The 18,207-nt window shown below is 42.2% G+C and overlaps 1 protein-coding gene across 1 annotated transcript in view; it reads left to right on the top strand.

Annotated features, from left to right (window-relative positions):
• The window catches only part of RNF212 (ring finger protein 212), a 31,683-nt gene extending 26,154 nt beyond the window's left edge, over positions 1 to 5,529 (top strand). The window contains exon 12 of the mRNA XM_019477608.2: positions 4,816 to 5,529. Within this exon, the coding sequence (XP_019333153.2) occupies positions 4,816 to 4,853 (38 nt within the window). The 3' untranslated portion in view covers positions 4,854 to 5,529. The remainder of the gene's footprint in view (positions 1 to 4,815) is intronic.
• Positions 5,530 to 18,207: the final 12,678 nt, after the last annotated feature.

Here is an 18,207-nt window from a genome sequence, read left to right as displayed (position 1 = left end):
TTTTCCACATCCTTGTTAAAGAGTGGTACTCAAAACTGGACACAGTACTCCAACTACCGTCACACCAGTGCAGAGCACAGTGGGAGTATCACTTCCTTAGTTCTACACAAGATGCATCAGTTGATGCATGCCAGCATGTTATATTCCCTGCTGACCACTGCCTCACACTGGTGGCTCATATTCGTGCGATGGTCAATCATTACTCCCAGCCATGGTGCAAGTCAGGCTGTCACCACCAAGCCTGTATGTATGCTGATGGTTGTTTTCCCTCAGATGGAGCACCTCCGGTGCCCCAGAGCCTCTGCCACCTACAGGGATGTTGGCCTGCACTGCCCCATGCAGCCATGGGGGTTTCTTCAGCTCTCCTAGCCCTGTGCACTGATCCATGCAGCGTGGGACCTCTGCCGCTTGCAGGGTTGGGGACCGGTGTTGCATCATGCAGCCTTCGAGGTTCCTTCAGCTCAGCTCCCCAGCCCTGTGCACTGACATGTGCACTGAGGGCTCCTGCCTCATGCGAGGTTGGGTACCCATGCTACCTTGTGCAGCCACTGAGGTCCCAACACTCCAGCCCTGTGCACCAATCCATGCATTGAGGGTTCCTGTTGTCTCGTGCAGGGCTGGAGACCCATGCTGCCTCGTGCAGCCACTGAGATCCCAACAGTTCCCGGACCCTCTGTGCACTGACCCATTCACTGACACTGTGGCTCCTTCCATAGCTAGGCCATGGCATCTTCAGAGTGCTTCTGGGGCAACTGCTCTGCCCCACTGGTCGGCTCCACCAGCTCTTCTTCAGCCTTTCTTCATCTTCCCTTGTCAAAGCCACCTATGTGGGTGTTTGGGCATGTTGGTGTTTACCCCTTCTGGATTCTCTGCCCCAGATTGAAAATGAACCAATAGGAAAGCCTGAGGGGTTAGTTCCCCCGCAGGTCCTCTTCTTCACCCTGCTCCTGGGTTAGCCCCACCAATTAGTCTGAGCCATTTCAGACTCAAGTTAACAAATCAGGCTGCTGGTGAGCCCACTGGCCAGCCTGCCACATGGAAGTTTCTCTTCTTCCAAGGCCTCACTTGTAATAAAGGCCAGGGAAGGAAAAGAGAAATTAGGGGTTCCCTAGCTATGGTTTTAGGGATCAGGGGAAGAGGAACGAACCAATTACAGGTATAAATGTAGTAGAGAAGGATGAACTAGAGGATCAGGGAGAATAAGGGAACTAAAAGGGGCTAAATGGCAGGTCTGAGAAGATGGGGGTGAATTTCAGCTGTGAACCTGGAACAATGAACTTGAGAGAATCTAGGATAGAAAGAGGGTTTCCTGGCTGTTGAAGAGTCCTGGGGACACCAAGGGAATAAAGAAATTGGGGTGTTCTGTAGGAAAAGAAAGGGTGATTATGGAAGGGAAGCAATATGTAAGTGGAGAAGAGAGGAAAAAAGAGTACACACAGGACTGAGTATGATAAAGCAAGGGTGATAGAATTGATGAAAGGAGAATGGACAATGTAAGATAGAGAATTTGAGCAAAAAATGAAATTTAGAATGGATATAAAGAAAAAGAATGAGAGCAAGAAATTTCCTCTCAAAAAAAAAAGAAAGAGAAAAAAAAAGAAATGGGCTTGGAAGGCAAGTTATATGAAGAGAAAGCTGAAGGAGCCAGGCATGACCAGTTTAAGGAAACCAAGCTTAAGAGGGGACATATGCCAGTCTTCAAATATTTGAAAGGCTGCCATAAGCCACCTCTTTTCTCCTGGTGCAGAGTAGGATACAGACTAATGGCTTGAAGTTGCAGCAAAATAAGTTTAGACTGGCTACCAGGAAAAACAAACAAACAACTTCTTTACTGTTAGAACCATGTGGCAATGGAATAGATGCCTAGGGAAGCTGTCGACTCATCACTGGAGGTGTTTGAGGAGAGACTGGACAGCCACTGGTCATGGATGATCTAGGCGTAGCTCATGTTCTGCTATGGCTATTTCCCCATGCTTCTGAACTTTGCCGGTTGCTGCCTAGGGCCAGGAGAGAATCCCACCCCCTGCCACCTCAAGCTGCTATATGTGTATCAGGGTTTTGCTTTTTTTCAAGTCTCTCTCAGAAGCACTGGGCATTGGCTACAACTAAAGCTGGGAATTTTGACTGGAACTTAAAGCTGTAGGTTACTGGTTAGAGGGTCTTGTCCCTTCATTCAGCATTAGAACAATATTTGCAGTCAGGAAGAAACTTCACCCCATGCTCAGATTGGTATGGACTGCAGAGGGCTTTGCCTTCCTCTGTAGAAAGAGGTGTGTCCCTTTTCCTGGAATCTCTCAAGTGGTTTTTAACAAGCTTTACAGCAACAGGTCTTTGCCTGTTGTGGTCCCCTTGCTTTACCCTTTGCGGGTTAGGGTGTATGTCTTGGTTGCCACTAAAGCGTTTTGCGTCCAGGTTGACTGTGTAGTTTTACTAAGAGGTTAGACAATGGATTTGTATAGGGCGGTTTGGATAAGGATGATTGTGCCTCAGGCAAGAGATTGGACTAGATGACCTATGAAGGTCCCTGCCAGCCCGACTTTTCTATGATTCTATGAAAAGCGAATCTCTGATGGATTGTGTGGGACAGGATGAGACCAAACAAAGACGTAAAGAATAAAAAATGAAAGAAGAGAAAATGCAAGAAAAGAGAAACAGATTTTACATTAACACAATTTAGTCTTATATAAATATTTATATTGTTTATATTTTATGATAAATATAAAATGTATACTTTATAGAAATTCCTTGTCTTATGTTCCCTATAAATTTTGATTAAAGGGATCTTATAGTACTTATGAGCACTTACTGTTGTGTATTCTGGAATCTGTAGTTTAATTATTGCTGCAGGGGCAGCTGCATGAAAGCCAGCTCATTTAGTGAATTTTTTGTATATTTGGTGTATCCATGTGGTCAAGGTAATAGTCTTTGGGGAAGATAAATTCTTGACACCAGGAAGTGTATATCGCAAAGGACAACATTATTATGTACAACAAAACTAAAATGCTAGTCAGAACTTACAAACCTTCCATCTCAGTGCTATTAAAAGTCACTTCATTATCTAAGAATCACATGACCAGAACAGTTTGGAATTGGAAGTCAAGTAGTGGGGGGGGGGGGGGGGGGGTGAAAAAACTGTCCCAAAAAATTAAACTGACCTTAACTTTGAACTCATATGCTGAGAAAGTCCTTTAAATTTTACTCCAAATTTTTCAGAAATGTTTTCCTTCACCCATGATCTGATATATAAACTGGTATCAGAGCCGCCCTCAGGGGTAGGCAACTTGGGTGACTGCCCAGGGTATTATGGTCAGGAGGGCACCACACACAGACATACACATGTGCACCCATACACATATAGTCTGGGGATCCCTGGGTGCAATTTCTGGTGACACCTGCAACTGTGCAGGGATTGTGGGACATGAGCCTGCAGTCGAGTTGCTTTTGACCTGAAGATAGGGGAGGGAGGTCTCCAATTGCAGTGGCCCCCACCAATATGCTACCAGCCCCTTCCCTCCCTGCTCTTCCCTGCTCAATGGTGGCACTTAAGGTAACTGCCACCTGGAGCTGTGGAGAAGTGGGGATGGAGCCGGGAGCACTGAGGGCTCTCCCAGCATGAATCATTCCACAGCCCTTCTCCGACCCCTGTGCTGCTTTCCTGGGCAGTACCCCTTGTGCTTTCTCTTTTCCTGCTGGCCCCTGCGGGGAGGAAGGGGACTGTGGCTTCCTGCAATGCTCATTGCTGTGCACCAGGCACCAGCTCTTTCCTACTGCCCACATAGGCCTACAGCCACAGGGTTGCTGCTGGTCTGGGGGGAGCCTGGAGCTGAAGGTAGCATCCAGGTGGGGCCAGGGGACAAAGGCAGTGGGGCAGCATGGTACGAGGCTTAGCCCAAGCTGAGCACTGCCTGCCTGTTCCTTTGGGTGCAGCCCAGCTGCAGGGGTATGCCTAAGCCTACAGGGATGCAGAGTCAGACTCAGACCACCAAGGAGCCACCACAGTATTGTGGTGTGGGCCAGTGCTCTGCAGGTGTCTGGCCTGTGGGTGCTGCTGAGCTGCCCAGGTGATCTCCTCTGCCAGGGAGTGCAACAGGCACAGCTGGTGGAGAAATACATCTTGCTGCTACCTTCCGCTCTAGGTCCTCGCATGAGTCTAGGACCTTTATCAAGGGGCAGGGGCAGGGACAGGTATCCCACAGTGGGGCACAGAGACCTCTGCACTGTGGTGGTGGTGGTGGGGGAGATGCCAAAATACAAGTTCCCCAAGGGTGTCATTTTCCCTAAGGCTGACTCTGACTAGTACAGAAGCACGACACATTTTGAAAAAATTGTGAGGATGTGGTAGAAAACTAGGGTTAATAATAATGAGTAGCTATCTTAATCTTCAGCTACAGTGACAAAGATCTGATTTCAATCACGCTCTTATAAATTCACTGTAACCAGAATGTGGAGTCATACGCTAATTTTGGATTTACACTAGGATAGAATCAGGTCCTAATTTCTTTTATATAAGTAGATGCTAATTCTAATTATGGGGGTCATTCCTGTTTTCCAAAGACATGATTATTGCCAAGTATTTTGTAAAATCACTTACCATGTTTGCACTTGCATACACAGAAACACCTTTGCTAAAATTCACAAGTCCCTTTATGTTGTTTTTTCTATATTTATGATTTTTTTTTATTTTCAGCTCTCTTATTTTTATTTTTCTTAATAGAATGCATTTCCAAAATTATTTAAACAAAAGAATGCAGAAGTACTTCAATTTTATTTAGAAATATTTATGTGTTTCTATTTTTAATTTTTCCATTTTTTTAGGATCTACTAATCTTGGAGGACATTCTGTAGAAAGATAAGCACGTGGCTGAAATCTATATTGTTTGGTAAGCAGCTGGAGAAGTCCTCCACCGGTTTAGCAATCTCAAACAGAACATGTAATTTCTATACACATCAGACTAGAATAAGATTACAAATTATACAGCTTAATGAAAGCATTCTTTAAGATATGACCAATATTGTTAATTAATACCCACAATAGTTTTAAATACTAATGCGGGAAAAGTTTTGCTGTTCTTAGAATTTATTGAAGAAACATTTGGCCTTTTGTAACGAGGCATTCAGACTAAATATAATTATATATGTAATAAGTACTTCTTTTAAATATCTTTGTTTGTAAGTGCTAATAAATCTTTTGAAATGCTGAAATAGCTGTGCATGTAGCTGCCTATTGCATCTGTGTTTAAATGGTTGTGCATCTGGACACTATAATGCATGTTCCGTATTAGAGATGGGGATAAATCAAAACTGCAAATCCCATTTGATTTCAGTATGAGAACTACAGTTCTTATGAGACTCCAACCTTGTTTTTGGATCCAGAATTCAACAAATTATTTTTGTAAAATATTTTATTCATTAAAATTGCATTTCCTGATTGCCTGGAACCATTCATAATTTGATTCAAATTGGGTGAATAATTTCAGCTCAAAAATCCCACAAAACACAAACAAAATTAAATAATACTTGGAAAAATTGGAAAAGCAAGAACATTTAATATTTACATTGTTAATTATAAAGTGCTCTTTTTCATTTCAAAATGATGTTTTGAGAAACAAAAAAATTACATGCTTTTCTAAATTTAATTAAAAAACCTAAAAAGTAAAGGAAGTCAATCCCAAACTGTGACACACAATTTTATATTGAATACACTATTTTACTTCATCTGAAATATTTTTTTCTGAATCCATTACCTCCTCCTTCTGCCTATGTTTTGGGTAAGGTGTGATCTTACCCATCCATGCACTGTGAGAATGCCCACTGCGTTGGATACTGCAGTAGCAAGGTGGATAAATACCTAATTTGTGAATCCAGATGGGACTTAAATGTCTGTAACAAGTTTCAAGATTCATAATTTCAGCTATTTACTTGTAGACATGCTCATACATTTGTATTTTGCTTTGTTTTGTTTTACTTAAGAATAGAAACATTTAGGAAGTTATGAACATATGAAAACAAAAGATTATAGAAAAAAAACAATTTCCTAACTTCCAAACTCAAGAATAGTTATAAAAGCTTTCAAACATGAAATGAAAAAAAAAAGTAATCAAGAACTTTTGATACTGTTTGGCCTCATCTACATGAGATGCTGACTGCACACTTGTTACTCATTTAGTACCTGTATTAGTACTAAACTTGTATAAACAGGTACTAAATGACTGCAGTAACCCAAGTTACTGTGCAGTAGTGCCAACAAACGGGGTTTTTGTGACACTGACTGTGCACTAGCCTGAGATTACTGCACAGTAGTGTCACGTCGTGTCACAGTTTCTGCTACACAGCGATACTGCACAGTAGTCTTGGGCTACTGCGCAGTCAGCATCTCATGTAGACGCATCCTTTGACTCTCAAAATTTTCCATATCAAGCTTGTTCAGATTATGAGCAAAAGATTTATTTTCTCATTTCTTTGCAAACTCACCCCAAGATCTAAAGGAATGAGTTTATTTATGGTTCCTGAAAAGTAATTTTTGCCATCAATCGTTTTTTTGAATTCTATTACTGTCTTTGGACTTGCATAACTGAAAATACGATTTGAACTGCATGAGATTGCACAGTGGGCCATACAAGTGAAATTCACTTAATAGTTTGTTTGATGTTGTACACACCGGGAAAGAATCCAGTTCATTCTTCTAGCGCTATTAGCTCTACAGAGCTGACAGTAATTAAAAGTAGTTAAACTTACTGCTATCATTAAAATAAGCAGATGTGTCTCTAAATTCATCCTGGGAACAGAATGGCTGAGGAGGAAAATAACCATTTTACCATTTCATAGCAAAAATAAACTGTGATTCAGCTAAGCTGGTTCTGTCTCTCTCTGTGCTGTCCTTTGAATAGGAGCCGTAGATCCTACTTCTGATTTATAATGCTCCATTTCTAATAAAGTTCACACAGCATGAGGAATTTGGGGGAGGAAGACCAAAGTCCTTCTTCCCTCCTCCTTTCCTGGATGGCAGCTCCTATAAGGCTGTTTATGCACACTTTTTGAATTTAGAGTTTGATTGACTTTTATTTCTGAATCTTAATGCTGTTTCTAAACAGAAATTTATTTAATAAAAATGGGTCATTCTGCACCAAAAATCCTGCACTGGAAAAATAATCCTGATTTCCTAGCATTTTGTTTATTTTAGGATTTTATAGTGTTGCCTAGCAATGTAGTCTACCTGCCTTCTATGTAAAAACAATAGCAATACGGAAGCCCCTGGCAGACTTCATGGGAGTCTCTGGTACTTCACATTTTCAGTTCAAAACTCTCTTTGGAATAGGGCTTTTGGGAGGTGAAGCCTGGGAAGGAGCATTTGAAGGAATATTAGTAAAAATAATACCTTTCTTTTCCCAAGCACTTTTCATCAGTATACAAAGCTGGTCTACATTAGACATTTACTGTGGAGTAGATGAATTAGCTCCTCAGTAAACGGCACACGTCTACATATGTGTCTCTATTAGGCTGGAATAAACTAATTAACTCTGCAGCAGGGTAGTACTTGTAGAAGTACTGTCTGACTGCTTGAGTTTTTTACTCCACAGTAGTGCACGTGTAGATGCTAACCTGGTTGGCTGGGGCACATGATGCTTCAGTGCAGAGGCTGCCTGCAGCTAGCCCTCTATTGGACCTACCTTGTGCTCCAGTCAGCCCTTCCACTGCACATTGTGCCCGGGGGAGAAGCCTCGGGCTGGCAAGCTGACCCTGGGGGCCCCCTGCCAGGTGAAGCTGCTCTGACCCAGCTCAATGTGCTGCAGTCCCGGGCACACATTCAAATGGCATGTCCGGGACCAATAAACTCTGGAGCAATAAGCCTCGAAGTTTGTATCTTCACTTTAGTTGCACCTGTAGCCATGCTCAGTTGATTGGACATAGAAAGGGGTATTTGTATTCTTTTAAGCTTATGCTGCAAATTACTTAATACTGGAAGTTGGTCAAAGGTTCATCAGGCTAAATAAATGGGCAAAAAAGGGGCAGTGGGCAACCAGCGCATCTCTAAAAACATCAGCTCAGTGTGCAGCAATGACCCAAAAAGCCAAATAAATGTTTCAAGAAGCAAATGTTGCAAGAACAATAACACTTGACTAGCATCTCTGCCAGCTATATAGTTGGTCCAATAAAAGATATCACCAAAAAAACTCTTTGCTTCACACACATTTCCTGGACCATCACAGTTATAACAATTCATAGATTCATAGATTCATAGATGTTAGGGTCGGAAGGGACCTCAATAGATCATCAAGTCCGACCCCCTGCATAAGCAGGAAAGAGTGCTGGGTCTAAATGACCCCAGCTAGATACTCGTCTAACCTCCTCTTGAAGGCCCCCAGGGTAGGGGAGAGCACCACCTCCCTTGGGAGCCCGTTCCAGACCTTGGCCACTCGAACTGTGAAGAAGTTCTTCCTAATGTCCAGTCTAAATCTGCTCTCTGCTAGCTTGTGGCCATTGTTTCTTGTAACCCCCGGGGGCTTTCTTGTAACCCCCGGGGGCTTTCTTGTAACCCCCAGGGGATTCTTGTAACCCCCGGGGGATTTCTTGTAACCCCCGGGGGGTTTCTTGTAACCCAATGTTCCAATCCCACTAATATAATGTTGGGTATCATTCAGAAGGCACCGGGGAAAAAAATGGAAAAAAAATATGCCACAGCATAAGCTCATGTTAGACAAGTTTCTTTGGGTAAATGTGATATCTTTTATTAGACCAACTAAATAGTTGGAACAATTGTTCCTTGCAAGCTTTTGAACATGAAACCCTTCTTCAGGCATAGAACACAACCAACAACCCCAATTTTATGTTGTGCACTCACACTTTGAATGTTGTGCAGTTCTGGTCTCTACTTCGCAAAGGGATGTCATGGAATTAGAAAAGGTGGAGCAAAGGGCAACAAATATTGATCAGAGGTATGGAGCAACTGCCATACCAGGGGCTACCAAAAGGATCTTCAGTTTGGAAAGCTAAGTGGGGATATGATAGGGCCTATGAAATCATGAAGGGCATGCATGAAGTGAATAAGGAACAAATTATTCACAAAGTCCCAGAATACAAAAAAGTAGGGAGTACTTATTGAAGTTACCAGGTATAAAACAAACAAGAGGATACACTCTTTTGTACAGTGCATAGTTAACTTGTGGAACTTGCTGCCACAGGGGGTTATAGAGGCAGATAGTATAGCTAGGTGCAAAAAAGGATTAAACAATTTAATGGAGGACAGGTCCACTGGGAGCTATTGAACAGAACAGCAAGGAACGTATCGTCTTGCATCCCTAAACTCATGATGGTCGATGGCAGGGTAGGTATGGTGGAGGCTGGACTTCTCTAGGCATATCCTGTTTGTATACTATTCCTCTAAAGGTATTTACTACTTGCCAGTTTCAGAGATAGGATGCTGTATGATGATTCTTTTGTTCTTATTATCCAGTCTACCTTGTGTCTGACAGCCTAACCCTGAGGGGAAAAAAACCCTAAAACCCACAGCTTTGAGGGCCTACTGTAGTGATTATAAATTTAAGACCTAGGAGAGGATAATCTAGTTTTCCTTGATTTAAGAAACAGAATTGACCAAAATAGTTCTAAATTATGAAATATTTCTACTGAGCTCCTGCAGCTGAAGACACAAACACATAAATTGTGCACACAAATTAATCGAGCAATGATTATAACTAAGTCAGATAATAACTAAGTCAGTGATTTTCAAACACAGTGATGAGACCCCATGGGGTGCCTTGAGATCCTTTCAGGGGTGTTGCAGGGTGCCATGCAATGTTAGCACTGTTAGGTGTGCACACATGATTCACAAGACAAAGGCATAGATTTCACATAGGAATCCATAGTGTTAAAAGCATATCAACCTGTTGTGGTCTTTCTGAGTTCACTGTAACAGAAGAAATTGCTCTATTATCTTTCTCAAGTCAAAAATCAAATGAAAACTAAGGGCTAACATTTTACAAGTGGTGCTTTGAGTCTAAAAAGTTTGAGAACCACTGCAATAAGTTTTGTGAAATTTTAAAAAAATGTTTCAAAATATTTGAATTTACAACACTGACTAATATCTAGAAGTTGAATTTAAAAAAACCAGAATTAACATGTGCCTTAAAGACATAAAAGTGTCTTAAATTGGGTATCTTCTATGTTTTATACAACCCCCAAAAATGATAGGAATACATAAAGGGAAGTTTCTTAAAAGGAACAAAATAAAACAAAATGGAGGCAAAGTATAAGAAAGAAAGATGTTCTCTGTAAAACAGTGTATACAACGGGCCAAAAATTCTTCTCATACATCTGCATATCCATACTGAATATTTTTGCATCAGTGATATTACTCACCTTTGTCTCAAATGAAATCTGCAATACAGCAATGATACACCAGAGGGTGCTAGATTACCTTTATACAGAGTAATTTAGTCATCAGAATTTTTTTCTTTCGTGTGTGTGCGCGCACGCCTGAGTGCATACATGTATGCTTGTGGATGTATGCTGATATAAAAGATATAAACTGTTTTGGTCCCAGTAATTTAGGAATTGTGCAAAAGTAATAGAAAATACAGAGAAGAAACTAAAGGATACAAGGATTTGAATTTAGAAAGAAGGAACTAAATCTGTAGTTGGAAAAAGAACTCAGAGGCTATCTCCAGACGATCAGGGGCTCACACACTAGTGGTACAAATTTGTGCAGCTACTTTATATTGCAGCACATGCCCTTTGTTGTGGGACACATTGTCCCACTGTGGGCAAACCTCCCGTGTCCAGCTCCTCCTGGATCCCAGCTGGGGATCTCTGCATGCTGCATAGCCCCTGCATTGATGCACACTGGCCCCAGCCAGCCATGAAGTGGAATGACTCGCTGGGGCAGAGCGTGCCTCAGTGCAAGGGCTAGGTACTGAGGCACACAGTGAGCCCCCATGCCGAAACATGTGGTGACAGCAGCAGCTAGCCTAGGGCTTCCTGCTGCCTCATCTTCAGGCACACTGAGCCCCATCCTGCTGCTCTATTTAGCACAGGGACTTCATGTTTGTCCCAGTGCATGCTATTTTTGTGTGCTTTGCACCCCCTTTTTTCCAGTGTTATTTTGCTACCAAGAAATCCTGGTAGCAAATTTTGCCCCTCCACTGCAAATTAGCAGTGCTGCACATGGTTTAACTTGCAACATGTGCCATTTGTGGCACCACAAAGAGGCCTGTGGTGCTACAAACCACACATGCCTCCATGTGTGGATGCAGCCAGAGTGTATTCTACATATACTGTAAAAGTAATAGTATTAATGGAAGCAGAAAATTGGTAATTTGCAGGGAAAAATGCAGTGGCCAGAAGGACAAAAATAATTTAGGCTAGATATAAAGGGAAACATTCTTAACAGTTAGAGTAATTTGGCAATGAAATAGACTCCCGAGGGATGGGGTCAAGGCATCATCACAGGATATTCAAGAACACATGAGATAAGATGTTGGTGGGAATGATATAGTGTACAGTCTTTAAAAATGTACAAGATCAGACTGAATGACCCCTAAGTTTCCCCCCCCCGACTTTCTATTTACATTTCCATAATTTCAGCTCTTTATAATGTATTTCCAGAAAATATAAATAAAACTTCTACAAAAGGTTTAAGCTGGGTTCTTTTAATTTTGAGTTGTCTGTTTCAACTGGGTATATCTGAAGATGCACTGTACTGGGTGAATTATCCTCCGCAGGACATAGGGAGCTGAATGTATGCCAGGGACAGTTGGGAACACACTGCAAAGTAGCACTACTAATTATTTTTAAAAGGGATGTAGCAAGCATTCTGCACAGTGCTGTCTTCCACCTGCTAGTGGATGCAAGGTAGATAAGATGTTTGAAGCATGGCCCGGTCTTCATCCAAATTCATTTGGATTTCATATTGAATTATTGGGCTTAATCTGTGCTAAGTAGCAGTGGTGTGTCTGGGATCTGATCCCCAATCTCAAAACTGCACATCCTGCCATGCACATGTGGCATGGCAGAAGGCGTGATTGTTGGGATCAGGGAACAGATCCTCTGGTGCCACTACATGGACTTTCCTGTAACAGAAGGAACCAAGAAATACAACAGTCTCATACCCCTTCACATACTCTCAGTTGCAAACAAAAAGTGGCACAAATATTTGGTGACAGGAAGGTGCAAGCTTATCAGAATGTGTGTGTACCTAAATCGATTTGTACAGACCTCTAACCTTGTTTTCTGAACCAACAGATCTGCTTTGTATGTATGCAAAATATATTTGCTTACTTTACTAACAAATTATTAATGATCACTTTCCTGGTATTGCAATGGAATGGTATTAGTTGTGCTCTGATCTCTCCTGCTTTTGTTTATGGCATGTAACAGGATATTCTTGGTGTTCCTAGTTTTGTGCCCTGTAGCTCTATGTGACAGTTTAAAGTGGTGATTTGGGGGGAGTTCCTTTTGTTGACGACTGCCTGACAAAACAGGACATTGGACTCAATGTCCAAGAGGACCCTTCCAGTCCCATGTTCCTAAATCTAATTTTTCTCCATTACAAAAGCTTGATTCTGTTCTTGTTTGCATATCCCCAGGAGAACTGTTAACTACATTCAAGGTACAGAACCTTTACCAATGTAAAGGGATTTGTGTCGTCTGCAGATGTGTGTATGTGGTGTGGGGGGGTGGTTTGGGGTCATTTCTGTAAGCTCAGTTGGTTGTTCCCTATAATACCAACACAGGATGACTTACAGAATGAGAATACAGAGTCTATCTAATTTTTCTACCCCTGAAAATCTTCCTTTAAAAGATGTTCCCTTTCCCAGGAATAGCTGCAAGCTGCACGAGGCTTAGCTATATGACTATACTGGAGCAGGGTCAGAGATGTTACAGAGCCAGTCTGGACTTAGGCTTCGCAGGAATCTTAGGAGATGCACGTTTGCTCCAATAGAACAAAGTGAAGAGAAATCTCTGCAAGAACTGTTATGGAGATTTCCTCCGTATTTGATGGGAGTTATCAAAAGAGCTTAAATTTTCATTTTGTGAGGAGTTCCAGGATGCCTATGTTTATATGCATATAAACACAGCCATCAATAAAAACAACAGTACTGATTTTATAACAAACCAGAAGATCACAACATGAACTAATATATACCATATATGCATATGCTAAGCATATTCTCATGTTTGCAGTATCTGCGCCAACTTACTTTGTAGTTCTCTCCCTTATCTGTCTTGCAGGATGACACTCTTATACCATATAAGGTATCCTTCCTCCTGTTTATTACTTTGTAACACAAGGGAAGTCTGCAGCAGGCAAATGTTTAGTCTGTTAAGACGTAGCCGTTTCACTTGCCAAGTAACATTTTGTACAGTCAAGCCAATTAAACGGTCAAATTGCTACTGCTTATCTCTGTACCTCAGATTCTGCCAATCAGAACTCGTTTCTTGTGATTGACAAGACAGTGGCAACTAATCAGGGTGCAGTACTTTTTGACACTTCAACAGTAGCCTAATGAGCAGCATGTGACCAGCACATTGGCCCCAGACATCCACCTAGAGAAAGCACAAGAACAGCAGCTGCTGAAGCTGTGAGCTCAGCCTCTGCTGCTGACTTGGCCCCTGCCCCCACTATCTCCCAAGATGCAGAGCCTGTTTCTTAGACTTCTGCTCTTCAATCCACAGTCTTCCTTTCTCAGGTAGAATTCAATCTCCCTCAGTCCCGAAGTGGTGCAGCTCACAAGTTCCCTCTTTCTGCGGTTCCTTTGACAGAGCTCTATTTTTGTTTCTTTCCCAACACACCAAAACTAGAAAGAAGTCAGAAGAGATGAAAACACCGTACCTGATAAGCGGTATGATGTGCCTCTACTCCCAGATGGCTTCTGAAGAGACTGAAAGAGAAGTCACTTCCTAATAAAGCTCTACCCATTGTTCATCTCCACCTTATAAGACCAGGGAATAATTATGGCTTCCCTCAAATTTACTGGCCACAGGCAAGTTCCTAAAAGAGATGACACAGGCAGATGAACTTGGGTTAGAAGACAGTCTTTGTCTAACTATTTGAAATGCTCTTATCCTCAGAGAATTATGGGTGCCTATGCACATTCTCCGATGCATTCTAATTAGAACGCTCTGGCATCCAATTAGATTAATTGAGTCTGCTTCACGTTCTAATTAGAACGCTCTAGCATCGTTGCGGTGTCACATGTACAGGACCCTGCGGGTTTAAACATAGCTGCTGGGATGCTTTAACTAAAGCTCATCAAATGAGATTTAGTTAGTGCCTCACAGCCATTGTTCAACGTGCAGAAGCTTAATGCACATGATGCTGTGGTGCTTTAATTAGAGTGAGAAAGAGACAAAGAGAGTGAGGGTTGGTTTCGGTGATTACTTGAGTGCAATTTACAGTGGTCAGTACTTCTGCTGTTTCATGTTGTAGGACTGTGTAATGGGGCAGGGCCCCATTACTGCAGGGAGGATCACATCTGTGTTGCCTCCATCCCGGGACGGATTCAACCCCCTGCGCAGAAACAGACATAACTACACCATGGCTGCACCAGCCGGCCAGAACCTGGCATGGTGGGCACAACTATGGTAAACAGTCCCAGCAGGGGGAGTGCCCCCAGCTGCGAGCAATTGGAAGCCTGGCCCCCTGGGCAGGGCAGAAGGGCCTGGCCCTGCAAGAGAGGGAGTCAAGAACAGCCAGGAGCAGCTGTGCAGGAGGTCTCTCTGGCATGAAGGACAGGCACTTACTGGCAGGGACATGTGGATGGTGTGGTCCCTGGGAGGGCTTCCCATACCCAGCCAATGCTCTGTGATCAGACTGCACCCAGGGCAGGGTGACTGGGGCACCAGGACCACAGCCTGGAGGGCAAACCCCAGAGACCAAATATGACCAGCACAGGATAAATGCAACTTTTTTATTTACTGTTGTTGTTTTGTGTTTTTAGTTGTAGGCACAGGAAAGGGAGCAGCACTGGGGCTGGGGAGTTCTTAGCTTCCCTGCACTGCTGAGGACAGGCCGGGGGCTGGCCCATTTGGGACAGCCCCTAGCCAGCCCCCAGCTACCTGGGGAAATCCCTGCACAGCCCAGAGCTGACTGGGAACTGTCCCAGAAGCAGGACAGCTCCTGGCCAGCCCCTGGCTGCTCAGGGAAATCCCTGCCCAGACCTGAGCTGGTGGGAGCTGCCCCAGAAGTGGGCTGGCTCCCAGTTAGCCCTATCTGCTCAGGGAAGCCTTGCAAGGCATGGGGCTTGTCCCCATGTGCAGGGGACCAAGAGAGCTATGTAGCAGCAAATGTCTCCCAGCCGCCTGCACATCAGGACCCCTCCCAATGTGTATGGAGCAAGGAGACAGCTGCCGCTGCAGCCTGCAAAACTCTTCTGGCCCCATGTGCATGGGTACCTGCCACATGCTCCCTGCCAGTCCCCGAGCAAGCACCATAGGGGAGCCTGGAGCTTCCCCCCACTGCACCCATTGGGAGTGGATTTGTTCACTACAGGAAGCATGTGTAGACCTGTCCCCAGGGAAGGCTTACAGCAGGGCACAGCATTTTACTGAAAATGTAATATATTGGATCTGAAAATGTAGCTAAATCACTTTTTGGTTTTCATCTGCCCTTCAGTTGAGCGTGGCACCCGCTGCAGTCCAGTGGAATTACACTTTTGAAAGGTGGGAAAGAAAATGGAGAGGTTTACCTGAAAACACTAAATATCCTCTTGTTAAGTGAAACTCTGGAATGAGGGTTTCCATCTTCCCAAGTTGAATCTTGCTAAATCATGCTAATGGTGAATTTTGCAAATTAATAAAGGGTTAAAGGCAAGGCAATATTCTTACAAACATATTGGACTTAGTACTCTATTTCACAATTTTAGTTTAATTTCCATTCTTCACAATATTTTATAGCATACCAATCAATATTATGTAGCATATTTTGGAAAAGCAAAATGTTTTACTTAGGCTATGGCACTACAGCGCTCTTATTAAATCTTTTCTGAGCTGTGGCAGGAGACCACTAATGTTGTGTGTGTAAATTATGGGGTGCACAGATTAGTTAAGTGTGAATCAGCAAACTGTCAGCATGGCATGTACTAACATTTTGAATACTGTACTTCATTGTGCATATTTTTCTAAGACTCAGACTGTCTTCTCATCTGTGTATTTGAGGAAGAGGAATACTCTGCCAATTTTTTTCCTTCCTTCTCATTCTCTGCTTTTGTTGCACTTACAATTCCAACATCATGGGTTATTGGCTGCTAGCACTGTTGTATGATAGGACTTCGTATCCTTGTGATGTCTTTTCACTGTTAAGTTACTGGTGCAGAAAGTCACATACCAGTGATAGTTCTTGGGCATAGTGGTCTTTGAAAGGAGACATAATGAATGCATTCAGACAATATACCTAAAAACAAATTAATGCATTCAGACAATATGGCTTTTCATTACTCTTTTCTTGATGTTTGCTCTTTTCTTCTGCCTTTTGTGCAGCAGCATGACAAGCAAGTTTTCCAGTCTCAGAGCAGTGGCAGAGCTTGCAGCATAGTGGCTGCCATTCTTGTGCCCCTTCTACATCTGTACCCAGAACTGGTGCCTCACCCTCCCACCTCTAGTTATGCTATTGTTCCTGTAGAAAGTATGTGAATGAAATATAAGGAAACCTTTTTCCTGGAAACATGCATACAGTGCTATTTAATTTTTTTCTCTTCATTCCCATCCTTCTCTACTATTGGACATACCAAGGTCATCCTAAACCTATCAGCCCCCTTAAGTTCACCTGGTTAAGGCACATCCATTTTTGTAGCCAACAGCTAAAAAAGGAGTGAATGACCAACTACTAATTTATAGTTAGTGGCTGCATCAACTGGGAAAACTTTTGGCATGAGTTGAGTTCCAAATAAGACTAGTATTCATACCTCTGGAGCTGTATGCGTTATGTGGTCTGCTTACACACCACACAACTGACCACTGCAGGTATGCTTTCACTTGCTCCAACGTGTATACTGGAGTCAACTTGAAATTAGGTTAGGCATTCAAGGGACATGCCAATGGCAAAACAACTCTCTGTTCACATGGCAGACCTTTAGTAATAATAATATGGATCTGGGTTGTGAATGTTAAGTAGATTCACTAATTTTACTGCTGTAAGGAATTTGCTGTCTCACGAACCTCAAAACTGGGTGGCTTTTTGCTGTCTTTATGGAGATCTGGGAGAGGTGGAGCATCATTCCCATGCCTGATGCTTTACCTTTGCAGTCCTGCATTGTGATGACCAAATCCCTTCCTTTTCCAGGACTCAAGATCAGTTTTTTAAGTCCTTTACTAACACTTGTAACATTTAGCCAGTAAAAAAATATCACCCATTCTAGTATTATATGCCAGACCAAAAGATGACTTCATACATAGTATACATGCAAACATTTCAATAATTTACAATGTAGTCACCTTTTATTTGTGTCAATTTTATTTTTCTAAAATATTTTCTTATTGAAAACAATCTGACTTCAGTAATTGGTGACAGAGGAACAAACATTATACATGAACTCGTAAGCTGTAAAGTAAACACTACAAATATATACACACACATGCCAATAGGTTGAAAGCTTGCCTGCCAGTTGAAATGTAACTCATACAGTAAAAATCCTCTTGAAAATAAATTGAAGGAAAACGGATCAGAAAATGAGGCTTTGAAATGTGTTGTTGAGGTAATTGTAAGTATTTTAGATTGGTTGTTAAAATGGCAACAGAAAGTTGGAGCGAAAAAAAGTCAGGGAGGGAACAGTTTTTATTAGACGTAGTTGTGCATGTCAGAACAGTTAAAAGAGTAATAGTTTTGGTTAGGCAGTAAACTAGATTACCCTCTGCTGTGTTTCATTTAGTTTCCAAAATTCATAAATATAGCTTGTTTCCAAAAAGTTTAATTAAGATCATGAATCAAAACCCAAAAGTTTAAGTAGCCTGGTTTAAAGTTTTTCTACAAAGCACTAATCAGTGTTCCATTTTATCGGAATTATTACTTAACAGCATTCAATTCATTAAACATTTCATGTCTAATGGCATATTGTGTCAAAGATCAGTTTAAATGAGCTATCACTACACTACTTGTATATCTTCCCACTGATCATCCATTATATATTTTATATTTTATCCAGTTTTCTGTGGCACTCTATATTTATTTTCTATTTTTGTTTTATAAAAAATACAAAATCAAACACTTAAGTTATT

Source organism: Alligator mississippiensis, chromosome 2 (genome assembly GCF_030867095.1).
Source record: "Alligator mississippiensis isolate rAllMis1 chromosome 2, rAllMis1, whole genome shotgun sequence".
Lineage (NCBI taxonomy): Eukaryota > Metazoa > Chordata > Crocodylia > Alligatoridae > Alligator > Alligator mississippiensis.
This window is presented reverse-complemented; position numbering and strand designations above follow the sequence as displayed.